Genomic DNA, 21,474 nt, shown 5'->3' with positions numbered 1-21,474 from the left:
TTGCCTTAAATAACAAAAACGGGTGTGCCTTGGTCTAACTGTGCTGTGAATTAACCTACCAGAAACTTTAAAGCGGTGACGTCATCGGAGCGTTCCCATGTAAGGCTTAGTAATCTTGGTAAATGTAAATTTAAAGACTGTAATAATTTTTTTTTTAAGTTTTCCACAACCTGATCAAACATCACTGACTCTTGGTATTGCTATGTAATAATGTCAGTGGGTTGTGTCAATGATGTTGGCTCCCACTGGGCGAATAGGTTTGTTGACTTTAGATAATGTTCGTCTTTTACCTGCTAAGTGGTGAGTGGAAGCTGGTGTTAGGCTATGTTCACATTTACACTTCGACCAATGACAACTTTGTAATTAGACATCGTTTAGCTGATTTTAATTTTTATTTTACATTTGGTTATTTTTAATGCCTCAAACATGGCAGGCGGATGGCTTTCCTGACCTTGAACTTAATGAAACAAAGTGGATCTTATTCTGTCACACTATTTCTTTCCACTTTGCATTTATGTGCTTGCATACAGCTCTCTGCAAACATCCAATTACTTCATCAAACCTTCTTTTGGCTGAAAAGTCGTCAATTTTCCTCGTGATTTAGGCCTTAATATAACCATAACAGAAATTTTGTGTGGGAATGTGTGTAACTGGTCTTATGTAATTATCTAATTATCTAATAATTATCTAATTATCTAATATTATCTAATTATCTAATTTCACAAACATCATGGGGGTTATCATTGTCGTTGTACATGTGTGAATAGACTAAATAAATACACTTTTCAGCAACGTTCTGATTTAAAAGAAGGGTGTTGGTTGTACGTAACGTGATGTTGTCATTCTAAAATAATCAAAACAGATAAAAAAAAAAAATTAGATCATGGAATTTCAATTTATGGTTTCTGTGACAGGTAACACAATGTTCCACAATCCTAATTTATTATCCTGCCTGTGCCTGGCACCGAGGGGGGGAATACGATAAGCAAATTACTTTATTATGATCTCACATAAACAAAACGGTAAAAGACGCTTCTTCTTTTTTTTTTTTCTCGGTTCAGACGTTTAGCTCCTCGGTCGATACACATGATAAATGTTTATGACTTGGTTAAATGACACAAAAAAGGTTTTTTTTTTTTTTTTTTTTTTTGTTTTTTTAATATTTGCTCAGAGTGTTGCCCAGAAGCTTTAAAGTGTTGCAGAGGGGAAGTTCCAGGAGAAGAGCTAAACTGTGGAGCAGTGAAGTCAAGGTCAGTCATGTAGTGTAAAACTGCAATAAAGAGATTAGACGCCAGACACAACTGGCAGCACCAGTCACCGAGTGTTTGCCTTACTTCATTACTCTCTCTACTCATTCCCAGGGGCGCCATAAAGGGGGGAAAAGTTATGACAATTCCAAGGGCCCCTGACCAACAGGGGGCCCTTCACATTTTTTTGTTTGTTTGTTTGTTTGTTTTTCTGTTCGTAGAAATTAAAAAAAAATGGGACCCTGTCAATTACAAAATTAATTATATTGTGTTTTCTAAAATTGTTTCTAGCAGTAAAAATGAAAGGTTACCCCTCTCAGTCCCAGACCAAACAGCTCACATTTGCCCTGAATGAATTGGTTGATTGACAGCACTAAGACCCTCCTCTTGGTTCTGATTGGTTGTTTTGGTCGGAACGTTGCATTACTTTAGCCAGTAATAGTAGCTCAGGGAGGAGATTGATTGTTTTCACAGATTATCTGTCTCGTAACAAACTGTCACGACATGGTGACAGCTTTAAGAAATATGGAGAAAACATATTTTTTATTAAAGTTATATACTGCAGCTTGAGTAAAATGCAAATGCAACTACATAGCATTTTTTGAGAAGTCTGGATGGCTTCATGTATATTTTGCATGTTGCCTATGACTGTTGCTCGTGGGGAGAGACATGTCAGTAATCTAAAACTAATAGAAAAAATTTAAGCAACCTACTTGCATACTGTATGCAGACTGCTTCATGTAAAATTCACGAGCAGTAAATATTGTGCTAGTTATCAGTATTGAACCAAAGAAAGCAAAGCAGTTGCAAGCCTTTAAAATTGTGACGCTTTTAATGGGTCGGATAGACTCAAAAAATTGTAACAGCAGCTGCGCGGGGGGCAATTTAATTTTTTTTGTCATGGGCCCCAAGATTCCTGGCAGCGCCCCTGCTCATTTCTTGAAGGATTCCTCTAGAAAATATTTCACAGCCCCATTTGTTTTCCCCAGATGTAATTTCATTTTAATACACTAACAATCTATACCAGAAATAATCACCCGTGTGCGAAGGAGTGCGACTTGAAAACAAGAAAACACATCACAATTAGGAGGAATGTGAACTTTTTTTTTTTTTTTTTTTTTACAGGGTGACCTGTAATGCACCCCGGCTGCTCTTAGGCTTCATGAAGCATGATGACAGTTGTAAATGGCTGTGATAAGGCCTGTGTTTATAGAGGTTAGGAGCAGGCAGAGACGGGCACGGAGGACAGACACTTATCTCCGCCTGGACAGTAAAAATAAAATGTCCTTCAGTCTATAAGTGGAATGTTCTGGGAGGGAGGAAGTACCTCCTCAGGTTGGATGTGATGTAATGCCTGTCTTCCAAAGATGATCCAAATCTTCACATCTGTAGTCATTTAAAATCAAAACAAACTTAAATAGGTCAACAACTGGAACTGTTACAACATAATTCCACATTCAAGGGTCCTTTAATTTACATATTTAAAATATAAGCTATATAGCGATATAGCTTATATTTAAAATATAAGCTATATTTTAAATATGTAAACGTGCTTTTGATATATTACACATGTAAACTCCCTGTACCTCAGCTTGCTCTTCTTCTAAAGCTTTCCCCTGAGACCTGACTTGTGTTAACGTTACTTCCTCTCGTTATTTTTCCCACTGGGTCAGTGAACTCCCGGCTCTCTGTGTGCACGATGAAGAGGAGCATGACTCCACGCTTTACTTCACAGCAAATACAGTCGATTCCTGGCTCTGTTCGGACAGGGTCATCAGCACCAAGATCAGGCTGTGATTGTTGAACAAATGTTACTCAGAAATTAAAGCCGCATTTATACTCGTATTGCTCTGTCAGGTTTATGATCCACTTCTAAGCAAGGTTGTGTCACATTGCTTTGAACTTTCAATAACCTGATGTGGGCGAGCGATGAGATCATCGGTGGTGACTTGACAAAAAAAACAACCAAGTGAGTTTTATCCACCGTTTTATCCTACAGGTGCTATAGTTAAAACAATACAACAGTGTGTCTTTCTTACATGCTAGGACATACGGATATGTAAACCATACTCAGAAATCTAAATAATATAAATACTAAAAGGAACTAAAGAAAATACCTTTTAGAATTTTTTGCAAAATGTAATAAAAAAAAATTACCTTCTAGTGAATAATAAGCTCGGATAACCTCACATTTATTCTCACTTAAATGTCACACAGGTGGATCATGTCAAGACCATATGATGAGAACATCGTTACTCAGCATTTGAAGGAGGTTTTATTTAGCAACCTGTACTATGTGCTTAAACTTGGAAATCTCGAACAGACTGTCAGAATTAAGAAATCGCATAAATATAATCTTTACAACAGCACAAATTAGGCTAACAGCATCAAAAAGCAACATATTATGTCCATATAAAGAATCCATCTATCAGTCTGGGAAGTTTTACACAGCCATTTCCATGGAAACCTAATATCCGCCTTCCAGCAGGAAAGCAATCCAAAACACACCGCTGGAGTTGTATAGGTTATTTTAGAACATATTGCAATAAATTCATATTTTGGAGTGGCCCAGTCAAAGTCCACCTGAAAATGAATGCCCACAGATGACAGAACAATAACTCGTTCAAGTGGTCTCAACAGTTTTACAAGGCACTAAATACATATTTACACGAGTACAAAATATTAGTAAGTCCAAAACTCAGAAGGCTGTCCTATATCCTGGTAAAGTGAGATAACAACTGAGAATGTACAGTAGACCTAATCTGAGACAAAGTGTACTACTGATAAAACTACAGTGTTTACTGAACACCAGAAGGAATAACGAGCCATGAGGAGTAGATTAGACAGAAAGCAGACGAAGAGAAGTAGACAGGCTGGAATCAGTTTCTAAGTTTGTAAACACCAGTGTTGTAAAAGAAAGTTTGGAATTTATAATTAAATACATGAAACATTCGATTGCTAAATATTCATAGAAATGAAGAAAACGTTAGAAAGCTAAACAATTTGGAATTACTTAAAAATCTGACGTAATTCGAGCTTTTGAAAGCGCCTCTTCTGAAAGAGACCCTGTCAAGATACTTAGTTATGTGGACTTTTACAGCAGGCTTCATGTTTAAAATGGACAGATATGAATTCTATATAACTTTAGGAAAACGGGAACGCTGTGGCCGATGTTTGGCTTTGTCATGTTGTTTCTATTCTTTAAAAAACCCTTGTCAGAAGAAAAGATTGTTTAGCATGCAACCAAAAATAAGACAAAATGTAATTCATAATTTGATTTATAATTTGATTTATTTATGATTTGATTTATAATTTAATATAATTTAATATAATGATTTATAATTTGATATATAATATAGCAAATGCAATAACTATATAGGCCTCAATGAAATAAGTATACACTTAAATTTATTGAGCTTAGATACCTTCATTGACAAAAGCAATAACATGGTTTTAAGAAGTACAGAAGTTATTAAGATGATAAAGTTTTTATAACATCAGATTAATATTTATTTTTTTCGCCAATAAAATTTTGTCTCTGGAAACCTTATGTGTCACATTTATTATACTATTGTACTCTACGAATCTGTGCATGCTAGAAATTTTCAATGTGTTCTACAAAAAACTTAAACATCAAGCAATAATATTTCAATGTCAAGATTATTTTTTCATCTAGATGTAAATTAAACATTAGTTTACAAGACCACTTTGGTTAGAAAAAATTGTACTTTTCATTTAGAAGAAGAATATCAGGAGGAGTGTTCACTTTTTTACTGGTTGTTTAGGTGAAATGATAGAAACACGAATAACAAAACATATTTCTAATCATTAGTAGGATCCTCTCATAACCAGAGTGACCATGACTTCGGCTGAATAATCTGGGGCAAATGATGTGTAAAAATGATGTCAGAGTTCAGACTACTGAGTTTAGTTTTACTGCCCATTACTAACAAAATATAATGATAAAGTCTGAGTTGAAGGCCACAGCTGGGGTTAGCCTCTGGGTTAGTGAACTTTGACTGACCACATTTCTTTAATGTGAAACAGTAGGGAAAAACACTCGGTTGTGTGAAAGATTGAAAACATCGTAATTAAGCAGATAATTTTATAAGCCTTTCCAAAACTAAATTTGAAATATTTGACTTTTGCAGTAAGCGGAGCTTAGTGTCCGATCTTTAGCTTGAAACTTATCTTAATATTAGCATTGTGTAAAAAACAAAGTTCAGTCTGCGTAGGTAGTTTCCACACGCTGGCAGTTCTTGGCACTCAATAAGCGATCATCAGTGAGCGTGAAGACCTCTTTGAATTAGAAAGGTAGAAGTTTGTACAAGAAGAAAAGACGTCATGATTTCCCATATAAGTTTGTTTCAAGTGGATATTTTCCAAATAGGTTAAAATGCTTAAACTGGACCTTTGTTTTTTTATTACGGCAGACTTTATAGAAAAGGAAGACATCTTAAAACCAGTCTTCACAGAAATGGAAGTTCACCCCAAGATCAGATCATGATGTGCACAACTAAACGATACATGGAATAGAACCAAATATAGAATTAAATATTGAGAGCCAAGTTTTTTACTCCCGATGAAACCAAATCAGAAAAGTTCATTACAAAACAGGCTGATTAAACTTAGCTTAGTTTAATCAGAGACCCCAGGAGAAAGTCTCTTTGCTCTAAAAAAAAAACAACCATCCAGCACAACTCTCATTTTAAAGCTGCTTCTGAAGAATCTGTGCAGGTGAGACTAAAGTGTACAGAAACACATTCGGACGGAATCAAACTCAGTTCATCAGTTCAGCATGAACACCTCCTGCAGCCTGTCGAGCAGGTGGGGAATGAATGTACTTGTTTCAGGTGATCTGGGCACCTCGCAGTCATCGTGCTGACCGTGTACTGAGGTACTTCTGAATCGGTCGTGTTACATGATGTCCACCAGCTGAATCTCGACTAAAAATGGGTCAGATAGCAGGACAACAACCCCGAGCAGATCTGCAAAACCTCTGCAACAAGATGGTTAAAAAAAGCAAGGAGGCTAAAGGCCTAGTTTAAATAGAGATTTCAGCTTTTATAGATGTTTCTAAAGAAAAAAAAAGTTTGCTTTTAGAGATTTGTCAATTTCACGTTCAACATATTTTGATATTTCAGTACAGTATTTCCACTTATACCAGCTATTCAGCCATTGATATCCCAAAAAGTAGTATAAGAGATCCTGTGCTTTGTCACATTACAACCACAAACTTCTATATACCTGTTTTACTTGGGATTTTATACCAACACAAATTTTAAAAAGTGGTTGCTCATTTGTATCAAACACACCTTTAATCTAGTATTTCTAAATGAAATCCAGTGCAACCAGTCAACTTCACAAGTAGCCAAGAGGTCTATTGTAAATGTGGAGAAGCAGCAGAGATCTACAGCACAGGTGAGGGAATGTGTTGACAGGACAAATATTAGTTTTTCTTTCTGCAAACCTGGCCTTTATGAAAGAGCAGCGAGAAGAAAGTCTTTGTTGAAAGCAAACCATAGGAAGCCCATCTTAAAATAGCCACAGGCCATGTAGGAAACATTGAAAACATGTGTTTGAAACCTCTTTGATAAAAGTAGAACAAATCTGAAATTTCTGGTGTATATTCAAAAGGCTCTATTTATGGCAGAAAACTAACACTGCATATCACTGTGAAGGCACCATCCCATTAAAGACATGCAGTGATAGCAGCATCAACATGTGGGGGTACATACAGAAAAGCCAGTCAGAGTTGATGGGAAGATGGGTAGAGCTAAATAGAATAGAATTGAATAGAACAGAATAGAATAGAATAGAATAGAATAGAATAGAATAGAAATAACCTTTCTTGTCTCTCAGTGGGAAATTCAGGTTTCTCCCAATCTGTTAGGCTTGAACAATACATGAAAGGAGTTGCGCCTTTCTGCAGACCAGTGAAACATGAAACATAGAGCTAGTGGTTAAGATCAAAACATTTCATGCGTTAGAGCTGTCCAGTCAAAGTCCAACTCTTAAGACTTGACAAGACATAAAACTTGGTGTTCCCAGATAGTTTTGATCCAAGTTGACTGAACTTCAACAGCTCAAGTTCAACTCTGATATCCAAAGCTGGCAGAAACATACTCCACTAACTTGCAACCATAACCGCAGCGATATGTGGTTTTACAAACTGCTGACACGCTTCAGATTTTTTTTTTTTTTTTTTACTGGAGAACATTTTTTGAAAAACATGCGTTATTTTCGGTTTCACTATATGTCACAATGACTTGCCATAAACCTCGGTTTGTTTCTTGCAGTAGCAGAATTGTCTCAGTAGGTGGCGTAGGCAGTGGCAGAGCCGCCACAGTAACGGAAGTGACGTTTCCTAATTTGTTCGAGAACGTAAACAGTGATGGCGGACTGCGAAGCGGCACCGCTTGTGTATCTAGCTATCAGCAACATTCCCGTAGCCTTCCACTCGGCGGACCTGAGAAATTATTTCAGCCAGTTTATAGAGAGCGGCGGCTTTCACTGTTTTCACTACCGACATCGACCGGAAGTTCTAAGAGAGCCCGAAGGGTCCGAACCTGCGGTGGACCAAGACGGAGAGAAAGCTAGCTCCGTGTCCCCACAACCCCACGAATCAACTCAGAGCAGCTGCGAGTCGAAGACGGTGGCGGTGAGGTCGTGCTGTTGTATCGTTTCAGTCCATGATGAACATGCTGAGAGGTTCATCAGGATGTATGCGGGGAACCACTGGATCAACTCGAAGGGAAACTGGCTGGCCAGACGCTGTGTTATCAGGAGAATAAGAGTCTCGCATGACAAAGGTTAGGGAGTGATGCAATATAATAGATATATACATAAAAGAGACAGTCATTTGATTGCATTGTTGAAGTGGAGTATTACTCATTTTCTTATGACAGGAAATAGGCATTAAATTCATAAAGCAGTAATTTAATTACTCGATGATCTCACCTCTTAGTACGTGACTCAGGGCTCTTATGCACGCTCTTTTCAAATCCATGAAAGTTATCACCCCCCTCCCCAAAGCTGGATCTTTGGGAGAAAGAAAATGCCATTTTTTTCTACATCTAAAAGAAAACATTAATAACAATAATAATATGTTAGAATTTGTTGATGAGATCTCATCTAGATGATATGTTTAATTTAGACATCAAAATAGTACTTTTTGTTTGTTGTACTGGGCGATTTGGGATTTCATTTGCTGATATATTCCATAGATAAATGCACTAGATGTTTTTTAAAATGTTTTTTTAAAGGATGATCATTTCACTGCTTTTTCTCCTTGTCCTAACCTTCTTTGACCAGGATTTTTTTTAACTGAATCTGTGGTTCTTTATGGCACTGCATTACAGTTTTATGGAATTAATTTTTTTAATAAGGTTTTTTTCTTTTCTTCTTTTTTTTTTTTTTACAAACAATATAAAACAATTACAGATCACAAACTGGGATGTAAATAGTCTTTATTAGGTGAATATGTTTACACAAATCTTAAGGGTTTAAAATAATGCCTGATCTAAGTCTGTCCTGATACTAAACAAAAAACAGCAACAATGAAATTGCCCTTTTTTACTCAAACGAAGCTTTGTGGAACCCATGCAGATGATCAAACTCGTCTTTGTTAAAGGTTTGTACTCAAGTTCCCCACATTACAGAATAATGGTAACAAAATCTTCAAAACAAACCAAAAGTTTAAGGCTGAAAAAAATCTTCTTTTTTTTTTTAAATGGAGCCTCGGATGTTGAAAAAAGATATGTAGATAAAGTGCGCCCAACATTGTCGATGTCATTTCAGGTGAAGGTTCCTTCCCTTATAAAACCAAGTATGAGCATCGCCACCATGTCTCCTTCACTGAGCTCTTCACTGAAGCTGACCTCAGCAGGCTGCCTGAGCTGAACCCACCTGCTCTGATGCAGAACGGGAACGTGGGCACGCCCATCAAAGTCTTCCTCCAACTCATCCAGTCCTGTCGCCTCCCTCCACGCCTCATCCGAAAGCTGGGTCTCACTTTCCCAAAGACCAGCTCCAGCCGTCGCTACGGAAACGTGCCCTTCCACTACCACAACACGTGCATCCTTCCTGCCACAGAGGAGACGGTGTTAACAGCTGCCGGACACGAGGTATCAGGGCCAGGCTCGCTGAAGGCTCCGTCTTCAAAATCGAGACACCTGGCTGACGATGTACACACAACGGAGGCTGACGACACGCAGAATGAAGAAGAAGGGGAGGACACGCAGTCAAATGCAGATGATGTACGTTTTATTAAGAGTATTTAAAAGCCAATCTTTTCGTTAAGGTACATAACTAACCATCATCTTTTCATTTGGGTTTATAAAATAATGCCTGGTTGCAGGATGACGACCGCTGTGAAGAGTGGGAACGCCACGAGGCCCTGCATGACGACGTGACCAGCCAGGAGCGAAGCAAGGAGAGGCTTTATGAGGAAGAGATTGAGCTAAAGTGGGAAAAAGGAGGTTCTGGTCTGGTTTTCTACACTGACGCTCAGTACTGGCAGGAGGAAGAGGGAGGTAAGACATGAAAACAGCAAATATAATTCTATTTTTCCAGAGGATTTTCAAAGTTGGAAATATACAGAGCCTTGTAAAAGTTTTAATTCTTGAATTGCTCCACATTCTGTTCCATGGCAGATTTTTTGCAGTTACACATTTTTTGCAGATTTTTTTGCAAGAAAATGTCTTGAGTGAAAAATGTCTTCCAGTGGATCTAGTACTTTTTACTGTAATTATATAGCAAAAAAAAAGTTAAATGTACATTTTATGCTATTTAATTTTTTGCTGTGGAAAATGTTTACTTTTATGAGATGCACATGAACATATTTTGCTCACACAAAAATGGCTGGAAAAAAATGATGCATTTAATCTCTACCTTCCCTGTAAAATAATGTGAATCTGTTCTTTTTGTAGATTTTGACGAGCAAACGGCAGACGACTGGGATGTCGACATGAGCGTTTACTATGACAAAGGTATCTGAGCCGTTTCTATCACCTATAATCGTCATCTTGACTAAATAACCTTTTAACCTGATAGTCAGAATAATGCTAACCGTTCCTCTCATAGATGGAGGCGACATGGATGCTCGCGACTACATAAAAATGCGCTATGAGAACAGGCTGAGGGACGGTGTGGAAGACGGATCAGGGCACAATCAGTCGATTGGCAGTTTTGAGAGGTTTACTAAAGTAAGCAGGCTTATTTAGATCATATGTTCCTGTACTCTTGTGTGTGAATATTGCTCACATTTCTTTTATGTGATTAGGGCTTTGGCCGACGAGTGATGGAGCAGCAGGGCTGGAGGGACGGTGAAGGGCTGGGAAGCAGCCAGGTTGGGATTCCTGAAGCCCTGGAGAATGAGGGCCAACATCCACACTGCAAAAGAGGCTTTGGGTGAGTGTGAATACTTGAAAGAGAATCAATAAACGGACAGGATATAATTCAAGGGCCATCTTAACAATGGAAGAAACTGAATTCTGGATTTCTTTTGCTGCAGATATCATGGAGAAAAGTTGGTGCTGCACCCTGTGAAGAAGGCCAGAACAGATTATCTCATCGGTACAGTGTACGACAAACCCAAAGACATAGATGAAGGCGACACCTTATGGAGGCGACAACCCAACACCAGCATGAAGTACAGAGGCTGGCAGCCAGGTGGCAGCATCGGATCAAAAAGATGACATCAAATGTATAGCTCCGTTTTATTTATTAGATTTTTATAATAAAAATTTTTTTTTAAAAATGTATTTTGTGTCCATATTTCCCCATGTGCCTCACAATAATTCTGTTACTCCACAAAGTAAAAATTATTTGGTATATTAAATTGCAGCACTAAAACTATGAAACTGCCATTTACTAAAGAATAACAAGAAGGCAGCCATCATCTGCAGCTTGTCATAATCCAAAGTAAACATATCCCAGAGGGCCCTTTGCTCAGCTGACACAAATATTTCACATTGTGGTCGACATCCTAATAACTGTGTGGAGGAAAACAAACCCCCAGAACTCACTAGGCCCACTTATAAATATGATAGTGGCAGCATTATGATGTGGGAATGTTTTTTTTGTAAGTGGGAATAAAAAAAAACCTGGTCAGAGCTAATAAAGGGCAGTAATTTGAGAAAACTTGGTAGCGGCCAACGAAATGGAGAAAAAAAAATAGAACCTGGGGTACAGTTTAATCTCCCAGGAAGAAAATCACTGCACAGAGATAGAGCTGATAGAAGTCTGACTGAGACTTAAAAATTATATCCATCTAGGCTCTCCCTCCCTGGATAGAGTCCAGGCGTAGAGAGAAATGCATAAAGTTTACTAATCAACAGAGTACCTTAACTTTAAAGATTACATTCCTCTTCTCCTTATACCGTTTTATCCCTCCAATTCTTCACCATAAACATAATTTGGATGCATGTTTTTTTTTTTTTCTCAATTGACTAAATATAGGGCACTTTTGAAATGCCTGCTGTGAGTTCTTAATTAACTTTCTTTGTTTATCTAATTAAAACAAGGATGGAATTTGAAAGACAGATGTTTTAAAAAATAGTATAAAGTGTTACAATTTAAAATGAAATGCGCGTAGGAATTGTGTGAATTAAGAAATCGCTGCCTTTATTTTGAAATACAACCCAAATAACCCGGATGTCATTCGTAGCTTTAGCCTGACAGCTAGCAACTGAAGCTTGCATGCTTAATACTTGCGTGACGTTTTGTGGTACATATTTATTGATGTTTAGGTGTAGATTTTAAGGCCGTCTTAAATCTCAATAAGTTATTTAAGTATCGTTTAATTGGAGGTTTTTGTAAACCTTCCACGGTTAGGTTATTTACTCAACTTGTTTATCGAAGGAAGGTCCAGGACTTTTTATTATTATTATTTTTAGTTTAATTATTAGTGCGAGGAAGCGGATTTTTTTGTGCCTTTTTTTTTTTTGTTACCAGAAGCAACAGTAGCTCCTCGGTAGCAACACAGCCTGATGCTGCCACACCTGCTCCCTCTGACTGACTGGTCCCAGTTACCGTGAGCTTCTGCACCCAGTTCGCAGCACCTCCACACCATGTCCGCTCAGCCTGGACTCAAACCCTCCCTGCGCTTCGGTCAGGTGGTCATCGGCCCACCAGGTTCAGGTAAAACCACTTACTGCCGGGGGATGCAAGAGTTCCTGACCAGCCTGGGACGCAAGGTGGTGGTGGTGAACATGGACCCAGCCAACGAAGGGATTCCTTATTCCTGTGCAGTGGACGTCGCGGAGCTGGTCACTCTGGATGATGTTATGGAGAACCTGAAACTCGGGCCTAATGGTGGACTTCTTTACTGCATGGAGTACGTGGAGGCCAACCTGGACTGGCTGGAGAGCAAGCTGACACAATACAGTGACTGCTACTTCTTGTTTGACTGTCCTGGACAGGTGGAGCTTTACACCCACCAGAGTTCAGTGAAGAATATTTTCTCACAGCTGGCCAAGTGGAATTTCAGAGTAAGATTATTTACCAATAATAAATAATGATCCCATTCTTTATGCAATACTTTCAAAAATATGGTGTCTTGCCACAGACCTATCCCCATTTTACTCCAGTGTAGTCAGCTCGTTAGTAAACAGGGTCTACATCTGCATACTTTAATATCAATATTTAAGTCCAGCTGTTCCGTAAAGGCCAGAGAGGGTTGCCATAAAACATAAGTAAAGAACTTCATTCAAAATAATGTGTGTGCAGGAACTCTAACATTACACATTATGGGATAAAAAACACCCCATGGTAAGACGTGGTGCATGATGCTTTTGTTTTGGTTGGGACTTGGAAGCTGGTCAAAGCTGATGGAGTTTACTACAGCTCAATCCTTGCTAAATATATATATATATATGCTACAAGTTGCAAAAGACTGGTGGTGGTGTAGTTACTTTAAAAAGAATGGGCAAAAAAAATCAGTTTCTAGATTTGGAAGCTTGTAGAATCATAATCCAAAGCAACTGTAAATATAATCACAGAGAAATATGGTTTTCCAGTGTGTTAGCCCAAATGTGAAAAAGTTCAGATAATAAAAAAAACTATAAATATAAATACTTTTACAAGGCACTGTATACGGCATACTAATTTAACACACTAAAAACGAGATGAACTGATTCTCATTCTGTCACACTGTTTGCGTTTTTTTTTTAATGTTCAGCTCACAGCAGTGCACCTTGTAGACTCTCATTACTGCGCCGACCCGGCCAAGTTCATCTCGGTGCTGTGCACGTCTCTCTCCACCATGCTGCACGTGGAGCTTCCTCACGTCAACATCCTCTCCAAGATGGACTTGATTGAACAATATGGAAAACTGGGTATGCAAAGAGTTACTCGCATTGTAACTCGAGAAGCAAGGAGAATTTCTGTCAAATGGCTTTACACTCCACTTTTTGTTTTACAGCATTCAACCTTGACTTCTACACGGAGGTTATGGACCTGACCTATCTTCTCGATCACTTGGCTGCAGACCCCTTCTTTAAAAAGTTTCGCCATCTTAACGAAAAGTTAGCGGAAGTTATCCAAGACTACGGCCTCGTGTCCTTCGTGCCTCTCAATGTGCAGGTACCGCTGCAGCTTTCAGTCGTTTCACAAATGTAGCAAAACTCTGTGAGCTTTAATGTCTCAGGTGCTGCGAACATACAATAAAAGGAGTTAGCCTCCATCTAACTGGAGCATGAAGGGATGACCCTTCAGTTGATGACATCCTACTCAATATTGCATCCAAGCCGTCTTTCACAATTGTGATATTGCACACACTGGCATTGTGATGAGGATTATTAGATATATCGCACAGTTCTAAAAGATTTTATTGCAAAAAGATTAAAATAAGGAATAATTTAAAACTTAACGCTGTCTATAATATAATCATTAAAAATACTTTTAAAAAGAATAAAACGTTTTGCCTTTTGTATTTCATAGCAGTTAAAGTGCTCTAATTGTTATATACTAAAATTCACATTTTTATTTATTTATTTTTTTTACTTTCATTTGTGGCTCCCATCAGCTTTAAAGTGTTTTGCTTCAGTAAGAATCCTGAGTAAATTTTAAGAATGTCTTACCAAGCAACTTTTGCCAGCAGTTTAAAGTCTTCAGTTTTGCTTTATTGTATTAGCTTCATACTAACTTAATATTAATGAGCTCCTTCAAATTCAAACTCACTCATTTTACATGTTCAGACAGGTCAGTAATAAACCTGTAGCCTTTGAAACTGAAGATTGGAGCAGTCATGTGTAAAGAGACGGGAGTGTTAGAAATTCATTAGGCTTTCTGCTGCTTTTTTCCCTGACAGGACGTATAAACAAAGAATCATCTGGTTGTTTTCTTCTGATACAGACTCTTAACATTTGTTCCATGACTGTAAACGTTCATTTGACCTATTATTACTAAAAGTGATTTTTTTTTTCACTTTTACTCCTCATGTTGCGAGTTTAAAGCAAGTCTAATCTTTGACAATAGGTGAGAGAGGAGCGAAACTTGGCTTTTTTATCAGAAGTCCAACTTTTTGTTGCTTCCTATGTATCTTAATTTATCTCACAAAGCCAAACTTGAGACTGAGACTGAGAAAGCCTGATCACTGTGTTCTCTAAAAGACATCAAAATCTCTCTTAAAAAAAAAAAAATTTAAAAATTGCAGATGCTGAAACAGCAAATAGAAATGTCCTCATACAATGTATGACAAGGGTTTCAGTGAGAGTATTTTTAGGCACATGTTTTGTCAGGGGATAGTTTCTCTGAATTTCGTTCGGGGAAGTCCCCAGATCACATGCTACTGCTTTTCCTCTCCCCAGGACAAGGACAGCATGATTCAGGTCTTGCGGGCGGTGGACAAGGCCAACGGGTACTGCTTCGGAGACCTGGAGGAGAGGAATCTGCAGGCGATGATGTCAGCGGCTGTGGGGGCAGACTTCCAGTTCAGCTCGTATCCTTTCTCAGCCACTGCGGTGACTCATCTGGGTTCAGAGTCAAACTAAACACATTAAAGTTTAACATTCTTTGGCCGTTAGGTCATACCTCACCAGAAGTATCAGTTATGTCAAAAAAATTATGTAATAATTGTATGCACTGAACATTTGTGGGACTTTGATGTGCTTTCCCTTAATGTCTGACCCACTAGAACTCTCGGCGTGCAGGAGCGGTATGTTGAAACCGGTGAGAAGACCGTGGAGGAGGAAGTGATGGAACTGTAACACGAAAAGCTCAAATGAAGTGGACAAAACCGGAGGCATTTTTAGCACCACCGAACCAGTTTTGGCAGCATTTGTGTTAGTTTTTATAATGTAAAGTTTATTATAATGAAAAATAAATAATGTACAATTTTGAAACTTGTAAAGAGCTTTGTTTTGATTTTTTTTTGCTTTTTGTGGCCATGTGTTCTATAGCACCGCATAACACTCACAAACTAGAGCACAATTTAAAATTTATGGTCTATTAAGAGCAAGACAGAACTTTTTGTATGTAATTGAAAACTAACATTGCAAATCACCAGGATCACATCCGTCTCATATGAAACGTGGTGGTGGTGGTATCATCTTGAGGGGATTCCTTTCTTCAGTGGGAACAGAGAAGCTAAGATGTTCATTTCTATGATCACTAAAACATTCCTCTGATTTTGTTATAGATCAGATTGGTTTAAAGGGGCAATGTGATGTATTTTCTAGGCACATAGTGCCATTTTATAGTGCAATAGAATAACTACGTTAACTTCAGTTATAAAAATGCAATTAAAAAAATTAAAATAAATTGTAAGTTATGCTAACTTAAACTTGAAGAGACAGAGGCTTGAATTTAGGCCTCTGTCTCTTTAAGAAGCTCCCGATCTTTCTGACTCTCCGCCTTCATCACAACTAAAGCTTTAACAGCCTTTTTACCTTCAATGAGATGTAGCTTGTATGTTAAGCTCAGCAGATGCGCTGAGCTTAACAGCACATCTGGTGTTTGCTAATTGCTGCTGGTGCTAGTCTGAAGGAGCTGGAGGAGCTTTGTGGAGAAGGCAGCATGAGAGCAAGCGTTTAGGCACCATGAATGGTTGCCACCGGAGATTCAAGGATTTCTCAAACATGCATGACAGAATCAAAGCACTCAACACTGCATGTATGTTTCTGATGAGTGGTGGATAATATAACATATTATAAAACTCAAAAATTTTGATTTTGTACAATATTGTCCCTTGAAATAAGTGTGGAGTTTATTTCACAATACATCTGCAGACCTACATTTTGCTTTGTACCCAAATAAAATGTAATAAATGCGAGATTAAGCGGTGGTGTCTTCAACATTCATAGTGCAACAGCTACAAATGCAATTCTTTGAAGCTGAAGTAATTCCTTACAGCTAAGCAGGAACGGAGTGAACAGTACTAGTTAACACAGACCAGCGCCAATCAAAGCCGTCAGCACCGCATCAGATAAGCAGCAATAGCTGAACGTTTCTGCTGTGTGTTGGCTCGGTTCTGGCCGGCAGATGGCACATGTGCTTGCAAAAACCTGCTCCCAGATCCCCAAAAGTCTGCTCCAATTCTTTCTTTTTGCCAAAGCAGAAAAATTAAGTCAGGCGGGGAGAGGAAGCCACATTAAATCTGTGTTTCTGCACAACTGGCCCTGTGTCTGGTCTTTGGGATGGAAGATATTCCCTTTTTCTAAATCTGGCTTAAACTGTTTTCTATTAGCACAAGTTTCAATTGTGTCCCTTTCCATACGACATATGTTTTTAAAAATTACATATGTATGAATTTTGCACCACCTAACAGACAATCCAAGCCGCACATTAATCACTGGGTATAGTTTGTGTGTGTGTGTGTTTTTTGTGTGTCTTCCCGCTCTGCTGCAGTCAGACTAAAATAAAGCGTGAGCCACTTCACGAGCCTCGCACAAATGTGGGAAATCACATTAACCCTCTGTGGTGTGATGTGGCTGCAAATTATCTCTGGACAGCTTCCTGCCTGTAAAGCTCTGTGTGCATTAGGGGGGTGTGTCAGGCAGAATGTTAAATTGTGTTTCAGTGTTTGTACATGTGATCAAGTATGCCTCCTCATTGGTACTTCCTGCCTTTTTTTCCCTCTATAAGCCCCCTAGAGGTAGATGTGTGGTGTGTTTGTGTATGAAAAGAGAGAGCAAGAGAGACAGTTTTGTGTGTGTGTGTGTTGGCGTGTGTGTCTAGAGTGAGAAAAGAAACCGAAAGCCACTCTTGTCCCACTTACATGCCAAATCAGAATTTATATCAATACAGAATCGAACAACTGAGCGTCTCATGACTTTTATTTTTTAATTATTCCTTCAAAAAAGACCCTTTGATTTCCTTATCTTCCACACTTTTCATTTCCATTCCACCCCTGCTCAATGCAGAGCACACACCCTGTGCTGCCAGAGGAAAGAGAAAAAAAAAACATGTTTGCTTCATTTGCCTGTAGAGCTCAGAGAGCTCTGATGGTTAATTCTTCTTAGTCGTTGTGAGACTTTGAAGCTGCCTACGTGTCTTATTTCGGCTAGATAAAGTCTGTTTTAATTTTCTGTTTGGTTCAGTTCAATGGCAGCAGGCTGAGAAAGAGAGCAGGAGCCTGTGCGCCCATCCCCCCACGCTCAGCAGAGAGTGTGTTTCTGCTGGAGTGAGATACAGACCGAGAGAGAAGAGGAGAGGGGGTGGTAGAGGAGAGCAGAGCAGGCAGACAGGCAGGCAGGCAGGGGAGGGAACAGGAGGGAATGTGCATTGGTAGTCTCGCTTGCTGCAAGGCTTCTTCCTTCTGCTGTGGAAAAACCTGTGCGTGTTGCCTCTCTTTACGAAATACTCTTGAAAACAGTGCTGATAAAGAGCAACAGAAAAAAAAACACAGATGAACTGATTTGGTTCATTTTTTTTATTTATCTGCATGAAAAATTAGTACTGTTAATGACAAACAAACTGGCTGATTTCAAATTGTTTTTAGCATTTTGATGCAGGACTACAGATTGTGGAGTAAATCTCTTACATTAATCATGAACATTACTAAAATGTTTAACATAATCACAAAGGGACTAATCTTACCATCAGTGTACACCAAGGGTTTAAAAACATCATGGTTTCAAAACTGCTAAAATGTTTTAGTCATAATGTTTCTAAAGTTGAATATCCTTAAAATGAGTCATCAGAGAAAAGGACAAAGAGGAAGTTTTATCATGCTGTACAGCGCATTAAGGAAGAAGGCTGCTCCTCCCCAGGCTGTTGCTGTGTACAGTCGGTCAGCTGGCTGAAAGATAACTAATGCACTTTCTCCTCACTTCAATAAGACCAATTTGGCTGCACACACTTAGACCTTCCATCCGCACACACAACCAAACACACTCGACTGGAAGCCCTGTTCTGCTAAACATTATGTTAGCATGTAACCTGTAGATAACATAAGGAACAAAAAAACGCTGAACTCGTGTTATTAAATTGGGACAAATATATTGTTTTCACGCTTGTCTAAATCTAAATTGGTGCAATGAACTGGAAATGTTAGCTTTGTATTTTCGGTGAACAACTTTTGTACATCTCGAGTCATTTTGTACAAAATCTCTGTCCACTGAAAACAAACTCAACTGAGCACTGACCAGTCTTAATATGTGTAATTTTCCATTAGAAACTGGCAAATGCAGTTCAGACTTCTGCAAGAATGACCAACATTTGCTCTTTAACAACTGCTCTTTAATTTTACGCTGAATAATTTGTTGGAAATCAAATATTACCTTCATGATTGTCAGTCAGATGCGGTGTAAAACAACATCTTCAGTTTCTCTCAGGGTCTATATTTGAGAATGACGTCTGCTTGTTAAACCAAGACAATATTTCTGACTCATGATTCTCCCTAAGCTGAGCCGCCCTGGGCAGAAAGCCATACTGCCACATAAAGCCTCACCACTAGTCATTTAAATTCAGAAAGCATTGTCATTCATTATCTTTCAAAGTTAACATTGTAATAATCTATATATTGTATTATTTAAGCAGCAGTATGGAAACTTTTGCTTTTCTGCTGGAAATAAATGTAGCTAGAAAATATGCTTTGTTTATATTATGATACAGCGAAACTTTGTGTATTATATTTAAGCTCATACTAATACCTTGGGATTCTCATCCCAAACCATTCCTAACTTAAACATCTAAAATATAATGCGACACAAAAAGACCTCAACACATCCAAAATGGCTACAAAAAAGATACAACATGAGGCACAAACGTGACAAAATGTTGCACATGACCTAATATGGCATTCAAAAAAATGTGCAACTTTACTGTCTCGTGATACAATGATAACTGCCTTCCTGATTTCCAATGAGATGAAACCAAGCCCAGTTGGTTTCATCTGAACACTTTGGAGAACTGTATTTCCCACTTGATAGAAATAATACGATGCGAAACGAGTGCACTGCGTGAAGAAGCCAGTGGAGAGACATGCAAAGTGAACAGATGCAACAGATGTGAAATGATGAAAACATGTGTAAGACAGACTGGTACTCACACTGGATCTGTGTGAATTTTAAGCGTTTTGGGCTTTTCACTCACGTGCATTTAATAGTGAGCTTCAACAGTTGCATCACTGAAAGGTTATATTTAAGACATGAATTAGTTTCCCCCTCATGACCGATGATTCCTTAACAATTGTTTGAATTTTGATTTCAGATTATTAGAATTGATCATCTGCATTTAGGGAAAAGTTATATTTTTAAAAGTGAAGCACAGCAGCCAAGATAAAAACATGAAAAATGACTAAAAATATAATGTGAAACATATTTAAAAAATCGCCTAGACTGAGACAGAGTTACTCATTGTCTCTGAAATCATTGAAAATGAGACCAGAACTGTAATCTCTCCTCCAGGTTGCCAAAATACCGTAAATGTCTTTTGACTGTCTCCAAAAAATAGTGTGAGTCCAGTAGCTTTTATTAAAGGTGATTAGCCCACCCAATGTTGCAACCTAAAAATAAACCCTGAACAGGATACAAAATTACTTCACTTTCAGAGTAGATTCTTACAGGGAGATGCTAAATGAACAGGTTTAGATGTCAAAATCTGAAGAAGCACAATATGTTGAATCACAATAATCATCCTGGCTTTAGCAAGGGCTTACCCAGGAAGTTAATTTCAGGGGGCCCAGAGTATTTCATGTTTGTGTTTTACAAGTTTTATTTTTTTAAAGCTTCAGAAATCCATATGACTGTGAAGAGGTTTCATTTGTTGGATTTTCATGCAAGAAATCAGTAAGGTGATGTCATCGCCCCATCTCAAATCAGTATGGTGATGTCATCGCCCCATCTCAAATCAGTATGGTGATGTCATCGCCCCATCTCAAATCAGTATGGTGATGTCATCGCCCCATCTCAAATCAGTATGGTGATGCCATCGCCCCATCTCAAATCAGTATGGTGATGTCATCGCCCCATCTCAAATCCAGCCCAAATATGTCAGACTGAAGAATTCCTCTAAGCATGGTCCAAGCTGCCTTCTTTGTTTTTGGCATATTTCAGTCACTCTGTCTCACTCAGGTCTGGCATAGTTATAACACTGAATATTTTTATATGGATGAAAACATTTCTTGGAACGCTATAGGGCAAACACAAAGGTTGTTTTTTAAAAAAGCTATTTCCACGTGGACAAGTTTATGTGTATCTAACTTGTAAACTATTGCATTTGGAATATGAAAAAGAAACTCATGAGTTGGGCCCAAATCCTCCTAAATTTTGTATCAATACAAAGTCAAAATAGTAGAGGACTATTTGGGAGCAGTTTCTGGTGAATCAATGTATCTCTATTTATGGTCTCCATCCTAATAATATATTTGTCCATTTGAATGGAATTTCATTGCCCTTGACACTTGCATGTTATATAGCTTTTACGTCATGCAAGATGATAGAGCTCAAGGATAGTGGTGGGGAACATTTTGATGATGAAAAAGAAAGAGAAAAGTGTAACCACAATGAATTTAATCAGTATTCTACTATGATGATTCAAATGTGTATTTTCCTAATGTCATTTGGAACTACCGCAACCAGACAGTGCAGAAATAAATATAAAAGGATGTAAATATAAAAAAAAGTAAAATTATGACAACATGTAAGCCATGTTTTCCTAACACTCTGACATACTCTGAATCTGCATTCATTTGACTGTTTGGGGCCTTTAAATTATTGCTACACGTCTATATAATGTGTTCTCTTGATATCTACACTTATACGGATAGAAAACAGTTGGATGT

At 38.3% G+C, this 21,474-nt stretch overlaps 2 protein-coding genes across 2 annotated transcripts; both read left to right on the top strand.

Moving 5' to 3' along the window:
- The first annotated feature begins 7,609 nt into the window (after positions 1–7,609).
- gpatch3 (G patch domain containing 3) lies at positions 7,610–11,011 on the top strand. The gene is made up of 7 exons (XM_032559375.1): positions 7,610–8,059; positions 9,048–9,505; positions 9,607–9,781; positions 10,178–10,237; positions 10,332–10,453; positions 10,531–10,658; positions 10,762–11,011. The coding sequence occupies exons 1-7, from the start codon at positions 7,642–7,644 to the stop codon at positions 10,943–10,945; spliced, it is 1,545 nt and encodes a 514-aa protein (XP_032415266.1). The 5' UTR covers positions 7,610–7,641; the 3' UTR covers positions 10,946–11,011.
- An 886-nt stretch (positions 11,012–11,897) lies between these two features.
- Positions 11,898–15,592, top strand: gpn2 (GPN-loop GTPase 2). Its single transcript, XM_032559377.1, has 5 exons — positions 11,898–12,739; positions 13,429–13,585; positions 13,672–13,832; positions 15,059–15,189; positions 15,385–15,592. Exons 1-5 carry the CDS (start codon positions 12,320–12,322, stop codon positions 15,455–15,457), a joined length of 942 nt encoding a protein of 313 aa, XP_032415268.1. The 5' UTR covers positions 11,898–12,319; the 3' UTR covers positions 15,458–15,592.
- The last annotated feature ends 5,882 nt before the right edge of the window (positions 15,593–21,474 follow it).

The sequence above is a fragment of the Xiphophorus hellerii genome, chromosome 3 (genome assembly GCF_003331165.1).
Source record: "Xiphophorus hellerii strain 12219 chromosome 3, Xiphophorus_hellerii-4.1, whole genome shotgun sequence".
Lineage (NCBI taxonomy): Eukaryota > Metazoa > Chordata > Actinopteri > Cyprinodontiformes > Poeciliidae > Xiphophorus > Xiphophorus hellerii.
The sequence above is the reverse complement of the archived record's forward strand: the minus strand, read 5'-3'. Positions and strand labels throughout refer to the sequence as shown.

Coding starts and splice junctions, on each gene's coding strand:
- gpatch3 (XM_032559375.1), top strand. CDS start 7,642: ATGGCGGACTGCGAAGCGGCACCGCTTGTGTATCTAGCTATCAGCAAC. Junction 8,060..9,047: donor AAGAGTCTCGCATGACAAAG/GTTAGGGAGTGA, acceptor ATGTCATTTCAG/GTGAAGGTTCCTTCCCTTAT. Junction 10,238..10,331: donor GAGCGTTTACTATGACAAAG/GTATCTGAGCCG, acceptor TTCCTCTCATAG/ATGGAGGCGACATGGATGCT.
- gpn2 (XM_032559377.1), top strand. CDS start 12,320: ATGTCCGCTCAGCCTGGACTCAAACCCTCCCTGCGCTTCGGTCAGGTG. Junction 12,740..13,428: donor TGGCCAAGTGGAATTTCAGA/GTAAGATTATTT, acceptor TTTAATGTTCAG/CTCACAGCAGTGCACCTTGT. Junction 15,190..15,384: donor GCAGACTTCCAGTTCAGCTC/GTATCCTTTCTC, acceptor CTGACCCACTAG/AACTCTCGGCGTGCAGGAGC.